The sequence below is a fragment of the Propithecus coquereli genome, unplaced genomic scaffold, assembly GCF_000956105.1.
Source record: "Propithecus coquereli isolate 6110/MARCELLA unplaced genomic scaffold, Pcoq_1.0 Scaffold560, whole genome shotgun sequence".
NCBI classification, from domain to species: domain Eukaryota; kingdom Metazoa; phylum Chordata; class Mammalia; order Primates; family Indriidae; genus Propithecus; species Propithecus coquereli.
Window position 1 is genome coordinate 106848 of NW_012151508.1, and position 7807 is coordinate 114654.

A 7807-nucleotide genomic window follows, 5' to 3' on the forward strand; every position below is an offset into this window, starting at 1 on the left:
GAGCTTTAAATTATTTTTAAATAGTCAAACTCATGTTTTTAACTTAACCCATGCCAAAAATACCCTGTGGCTTCAGCACGGTATTTTCACCGTGCTTTCTGCTGACTCGCAGGTGAGGCTGGTGTGCTAATGGCCCATACGTGACGAGACTGGTTTTTAAGCACAAAGGTACCCAAACCTGTAATAGGCACAGCCATAGAAGATGAATTCCAAATGTTCACATTGTTTGTTTATAGTCCTATTTCAAAAAGCCAAATGGTGTCGAGCTTCCAGCCATCCCTGGGCTGCCCTTGTGACCAGCGGAGGTGGCACCCTCGGCCTTGGAGGGTGGATCTTTTTGTCACCTGGGACCTAAAGCCAGCATCGGCTCTGAAGGCAGTTTCTGAGACGTTTGCAGCAGAGATGACGGGTGAGCACTGCACACCTCTGGCGGGACTTTGGAAGCACAATCATTGGGATGTACGAGTTCTGTTATCTTTGTTTTTCCAAAATAGCCATTTCTTTTTATAAGTCACAGTTAATACCTGCTCATTTGCGTTTCTGGAAGAGCTGGCCAGGGGTCAGCGTTCTTGCATTTTTAACTGTCACAAGTCACTTGGAACTTAGCACTCTAACAGGTATCAAACTGATCATCACTTTGATCTAGTAACATTTACATATTTAATAATGTTTAAGGTTTATTCATGTCTGATCCAATCTAATTTTATATTAAGTACGTTTTCCGTTTGAATACACTGTTGGGGAGAAAATGTTACATTTATACTTCGGGAACGAAAGTTTGACCAAATAAATCTTTCCCATAAATACAGGTAAATCCTCTCCTGGGTGGGCAGAGCCTGAGCGGCTCCTGCGGGCCAGCACCACCTGCTGGCCAGCGGCGGAACTGTCCCGACTTCATGATGTTGGGCTGATAAGATGGAAAACGGTGCATGTTAACATTTTCATTTTTCCTGAATATTAAGTGAAAAGTATATTCTTTTCCTTTTGAAAGCTATTATTGGACAGAAGTAGATTTTTCTGAGTAGTTGCGCACCTATGTTTGAGTTTTTTATTTGTATGTAATGGAGCACTGACCCTTTGTCCCTAAGCATGGGGAGGCCAGAGACGTGCGGAGTCGGGGCGAGGGTCCAGTTCCCCAACTTACGGGCTCTAGTGGACTGAGAGCATCTTGTCTTAATTAAAAACACTCCTCACTGCCGGGATATCATACAAGTGTTATAAAACCAAAATTCTAAGGCTAAGTTACTATCACAAAGGAAATATTCTTTACTAAGTTATTGCTGGTTATTGACTACCTGTTAAGTAACCATCTGCTACCAAGAAGGAAAGTTATATTTCTTACCATGTTTTAAGTTGTTAAGCGAATGTGAATAATTTTTTAAAGGAAAAAAAAGGCTCTCTCTGAGATTGAGATGCTATTATTCATAATTTTAGGAATTACAAACTGCTTGGAACAGCTGCTTGAGTGTATTTTTCTACCCAGGTCTGTACTTCTGCCATTTTCTTCTTAAAAAAAAAAACAAAAACAAAAAAAAACTATGTTGTATTATGTATTAAAGTTTTCTTGGTTTTATATATCAGAGAATAAAAACTTTTTTGGCTTTTGAGTTAAAACGCATTAATGATATATTTCAGTTGTGTTCTAAGTAGAGGAGAATGTCAGTGCTGACGACAGTAACCACTCAAAAGGAAATGGCGCGTTTATCAAGTGCCTGTAGCGCTTCATCCTCACACGTTCTCCATGAGGAAACATCATTATTTTACGGATGAGAAAATGGGCCCAAGCTCAGATAGACAGATGACAGTCCAGAACCCTCTTCTGAAGTCCTTTCGAAAAAGCTTTTCTGAATATTTCCTAAATATACCCTGGTTTGCAGAGTTTCATTAACACCACCGTTCTGACATTACTGAACGTACAATGCACAGCGATCCACTCACTCTGGCCGGGCGAAGTGGCGCACGCTCTAATCCTAGCACTTTGAGAGGCTGAGGCAGGAGGATTGCTTGAGGCCAGGAGTTTGAGGTTGCAGTGAGCTATGGTGATGCCACTGCATGTTAGCCCAGGTGACAGAGTGAGACCTTGTCTCCAAAAAAAGAAACAACAAAGTACAAACACTGAGATTACCAGTGAGCACCAGTAGCTTAACAAGTACTCCTCACCCACTGAATCCTCATGACACCGACCTGTGTGTGGCCTTTCTCAGTTTGCGGTTGGGGAACTCACACGGCTGGACAGTTGCCCTCAGAGCCTGGTGAGATGGAGCTGACGGGGAGGGATCAGGCACTTTGGAGACTGGCTGTCGGGTGTCACGGCCGTGCTCGTGGCAGAGTGTGAGATGCAGGGCTTGTGTGTGAGCAGGGGCCACACACCTGGCTGCCAGCGGCAGGGTTCCCTGACCTGGCCGTCCACGTCCCAACCCCCAGAGCCTGGAGCTGCTGGGAGGAGCCAGACTTCCAGGTGATAGTGAGACTCTGTCTGAGAATCCATGAGGGTATTTAGTATCTTACAGTTTTTCACCAAATGATCACAGACAGGGAATGTGTGGTGAGTCACAAGGGTATCTGGAAAGCCACATGACTGTCACAAAATCCGAGAAATGTTCCAACAGAAGGCTATGCCTTCACCTCTGTCGAATGTTTTAAAAGGATGCAAATATGAACCCAGTGTGATAAAAATGTCCCCTCTTAATCCTTGCGTGAAAAAAATAGGTACTACAATAGATGACAGATTGTTTTGTTAAAAAAAAAAAAAACACTCCCCCACACCAGCAGTAAACTACTGTGAAGCTTTTTATGGCAGCACAGTCAGCAGCACGGTCTGAACAGTTTAACTTACCACAGTGACGTGTGGCTGAACTAACAGTCAGTTCCTAAATGCATGAAAATATCTGATGTGCTCTGTTGCTGCTAAAACAGGAACCCACTTAGCTGACTTTCTGGGAAGGTGAGCTGGTCAGTGTAAGCTCGAGGGCTTGTTAAGGCAGTGCCCAGCCCACCCGAGGCTGATCTAGAGATAGTGGGCGGGGCTTGGGGCTTGAGAATTTTCATTTCTAACAAGTTCCCCAGGTGCTGCCACTGCTGGTGGCCCAGAAAGTGCATTTTGAGGACCATTGGCTAATCCTCCCCTTAAAAATGGTTGTCAGGAAAGTAGTAGGATTTGCCTGTGTGCTTGGACTTGATGATCAAGGGCCCGTCCGACAAGCACACAGGACTTTCCTTGGGATACACGGGCAGGTTAACGTCAGGTAACCTACACTCTCCCTGATGAGCGCAGACGCTGTGCTCGCAACTGCCCCTCACCCCACCCCTGCCCCGGTGCACACCCGTGCGTCTCCCCTTCCCCCTTCCTCCTCGCTGCCTCAAACATCTACCCCCCCAAGTGTTCTCTTCTTCTTTTTTCTTTTCTTTTCTTTTTTTTTTCTTTTGTAAGAGACAGGGTCTTTCTCTTGCCCAGGCTGGAGTGCAGAGGTGTGATCACAGCCCACTGGAGCCTCGAACTCCTGCCCGCGCCTCCCAGGGTGCTGGGGTTACAGGCGCAAGCCACCAAGCCCAGCCCCAAGTAGTTATTCTTGAAGACACCCCAAGTCAATACACAAATTCTTTTTTCCCTCTTTTCTTCCCTCACTTATGTTTTTATCCTCATGCGAAAAGAAACCAGAACTTTTGGACATCAGAATTTTTTCAATATTGAACCATGTTTCCTAGGAGTAAAGCCTTATTAATAAAAAACAAAATGATTCGACATTGGTCTCGCAACCCAGAAAATGAGCACCGTTTTCTGGATTCACCTGCACAGTGAGCTTTGACACAAACACATCATTTCTCGACCTGAATCCTTTTGCCCTCAAGACAAAGTGCCAGGGAAGGGCTCTCTTACAGACCGCACTCTCGGGAGACTGTTGTGTGATCAACAGGGCTGTGACAACTGGAAGGTCGGAACTGTCACTTCAGAGCCGAGCTCCACGCCCTCTGTAGAAGCCACCTGAGCCCCGAGCGAAGCGAGTCCCACACACGAGAGGAGCACAGCTCCCAACGTGCCTCTGCGTGACCAGCTGCCAAGAGCACCAAATGCATGGCAAGATCAGAGCCCAAACAGCCAGACCGCAGAGGGCACCACAAATAAAGTGAATCAAAATCCAAAATCCAAACTTCCACAGAACCAAACTGTGGAGACTGCCATTCCTGTAGACAAGAGAATTAGAGTCTGAAATTACCGGCTCATAACCAAAAGCAGAGAGGACCTACGTACACACAAGATCAGTCGGGAACTCACCTCCACATAACCTGACGTCAGAGGGCGCCTCACATATAAACCAGAGCACCAGCGTCCAAACGCAGCTTTCAATTAACCAGACTCCAAAGCCCAAAGCCCGTATGAATGAGAGAACCAGTGTCCAGAAACCACATGCGTGGAACCGGACCGCAGAGACCACCCGTCACATACAGGAGCGTCGCAGTCTGAGCCCCGCGCCCACGACACCAGGCCACGTGGAGATGAGAAGAACCCAAAACCTGCTTCCACACAACTCGACTGCACGTGGCGAGAGGATCCCAGTCAGGAATGTGCCTCCCCATCCCCAGACCGCAGAGCATCACACTTACAAACAACGGGATGAGAGTCCAAAATCTGTTTCCACACTCAGACTTAAGAAAGGCCCAGACATACGCACGAGAAGGTCAGAGTCTCGGATCTCCCTCCACAGGCCCAACTGCACGGAGCACTGTCGTGCGGACGTGGGACTCGTTTTCAAATCTGCTTCCACACGGTGAGACTGCAGAGAGCGCAGATCACACAGATGAGAAAGTCAGAGTCCGAAAATACTTCCACAGAACTGGGCCGCAGAGACTGCCAATCCTGTAGACAAGTGGGTCAGAATCCAAAATCCCTCTTCCGTGACCAGACTGCAAGGGCACCGCTAGCACAGGTGAGAGGGACAAGCCGGAATTCACCGGTCCTGTAGATGAGTGGGTCAGAACCTGAAATCCACTCCACGGAACCAGAGAGAACCACGCGTACAGGGGAAGGGTCAGAGCGGGAAATCCACCCACATGACCAGCTGTGGCGAGTGCCGCACATACCGACAAGGGCATCGAATCCCAAACCCTCTCGACAGCCAGGCTGCAGCGAACCGGCTCACGCACGGGGTCAGCGCTCCGCTGTTTGCACAGAATCCGGTTGCAGAGGGCACCACACACCAACGAGAGGCCAGGAGCCATGGTAAAGGCCACGCCGGGGACACGCAAACCTACGCTTGTCCTTTCGGTTTGATGTGTTGTCCCCTACACTGCATAAGCTTTTTATTGAGAGGTTCTACCCTCCTACTCTGCTGTTCAGGTATTAATGATTTTATGTCGTGCATATGAATATACATGTTCCCAGGGATCTTATACTTTAGAAACAGGCAATAAACAAATGACAGGATATACTGTAACTCGTCTGTCAATAACTAATAAGAAGAAAAAACAGGAGAAGGATATTGTAAATTTTTTTACCATTTTTCAGACGAGATGAAAGCAGACTGATATTTCTAGTTCTCAGAGCCATGATTCACCCCTGTAAGTTCTGACTGCCACTGCATGTCTCATGTCCCTGCTTTCAGAAACTCAAGTTTATCCACAGTTCAGGCCAAGGAAAGATGCCACCCACCCACCACCTGACTCCTGGCATGAGCCCCGACCGTCCACTGTAGCCAACAGCAGTAGATGACCCTGTCATCGGTGTGACTTCAGTCTTGCATTGAAAGTAGGAATTGCACCCACAGTCGTCCTTCCTGGTAACCACCTTGCCACGCCCCAGCCCAGCTCCGCCTGCGCACACATCCGTGCCGGCTTCTCCCCGACCCCTGTCCCACGCGAGTGCCACCTCTGTACCCACGGCTGCCGCCTAAGTCAGGAACAAGGGGCATCTGCTCAGCGCAGGAAAGAAAATGCATTGCTAAGGGCTGAGCAAGTGCCAGCAAGAAAAGTGACTGCACCCGGCCAGGTGGGATGTCACCTTGCACAGGTAGCTGGAGGGTGGCTGGCAACCGGGAAAGACACCTTAGGCACCATGTCCAGACCAGCAATGTCCACACTGGGGGGCTTCCATCTTTCCTGGTGTCACCTTAGGCTTGAAAAACTTTTCACAACCTCTCCGATCCCTTAACCCGACGTCTTCCCTCATCTTCATTGGCCAGAACCAGGTCACCAGGCACTGCAAGTCCGTGGCCACTGGGGAATGGACCAGCCCCAGACGTGGAATCACTTTCCCCTGTGCTGGGGGGTCTGGCTAAACGGTCGGGCTTTGGCAGCAAGCCGGAGCTGGACTGAGCCTGCTGTCTGGCAGTGCCACACGTGAGGGGATCAGAACGCCTTGTCCCTCCGCCATGCCCAGGGGGGAGTGCGCCAGCCACAGTCTCTGAACCTGAGATGCTGCTTCCTCTGGGTTCTGCAGGGGAGGATGGGAGGAGAGGAGGGCTTTTTTCTCGTTCCACCTGTGTTTCAGCACCCTCGTCCTCACAGGAGCCGTCACTGCCTCGGCACCCTCAGTACCCGAGGTCCTCTCAGTACCTGAGCACCCCTGGCACCCCCAGCACCTTCAGTACCCCAAGCAGCCCTGGAACTCCCAGGACCCCTGGCACCCCATGGCCTGGGCTTGGCCCTCCCTGCCCTGCCCAGCTGCCTCCCTCCGCTCGAGGTTCTGACCAGGTGCCTCCTGCCACACGCCACCAGCCCTGGTGCAGCCGCTGTCAGTTTTTATCCGTTTCAGGATCCCAAAGCCAACGCACCTGTGCCCTGCACTGAGTCTCTGAAATGCCGGCATGCCGTCTTCCTGACCGGACCCTGAGGGGAGTGTCAATGTGCGTGGGGTGGGGTGTGCAGACAACAGCTGCCCTCTCCAGGGCCCCGCAGCCCATGAGGCCCATGGAGTGGCCTCCCTGCTCGGAGCAGAGGACACGGTGCCCATAGGGCTGCGGCGGCAGAGAGAAGCCGGCTCTGCTCCATCCCAGGCACCTGGCTGGGAAATGTCTGTAATCCCCGTTTAGAAGCCTTTGCTTTCCAACTGCAGCTGTTTTCTCCTCTCTATGCATGCTTCATTCTTATTCATAGTAATAACTCACTATTATGAATAAAATAATGTTGACAAGGTAGTTTTCACACACTCATGGGTCTCGGTTAACCCTCGCAACAACTTTGAGAAGTGGCGACATCACCCTCGTTTCAGAGCTGAGCAAACTCAGCTCAAGCCTGAAGGAGTCCAGGTCACTCAGCCACCGTGGCAGCCGGAGACAAGGCCACGGTCTCCTGACCCCAGAGCTCACATTCCTGCCCTGTCCAGCACTGGGGCTCGGTACACTGGGGAAGTTCTCCATCTGCCCCGACCACCACAGCCCTCTTCCGGGTTCAAGCTGGAGTCCCAAAGTGCCACAGAAAATCTGAACCTCGCATGTGAGCGCACATTGGGCATCTTCGTATCCTAAAGTGAAATTTCTACCCACGTAGACTTTTCTTGCCCCATTGTGTTCAAATGTTCCAACCCAAACAACCCACGATGTGCTTCAGAAACTGTGAATCGCAGACACGCAACCCCAGGACAGGTGCCTTGTGGGCGTCCGGACAGCCCAGCACTGACACAGATCAAAGCACGTGCCTACAAAAGAGCGTGAGAGGACCTGAGCCCGGACACTGGCTGTCCCTGGGGGATGAAATAATGGGGCTGTTCCTTCCCAATTCTTGGAAGTTTCAGAAAAATGTACATGATCAATTCTGTAAGTAAAAAAATAGATTCTTCCATCCAAGAAAAAAGTAGGCAATGGGGAAAGTGGGG

General features: G+C 50.0%; 1 protein-coding gene across 1 annotated transcript in view; it reads left to right on the top strand.

Moving 5' to 3' along the window:
- Positions 1-6826, top strand: part of PARD6G (par-6 family cell polarity regulator gamma) — a 73029-nt gene extending 66203 nt beyond the window's left edge. Inside the window, exon 4 of the mRNA XM_012657813.1 lies at positions 6749-6826. Within this exon, the coding sequence (XP_012513267.1) occupies positions 6749-6826 (78 nt within the window). The remainder of the gene's footprint in view (positions 1-6748) is intronic.
- The last annotated feature ends 981 nt before the right edge of the window (positions 6827-7807 follow it).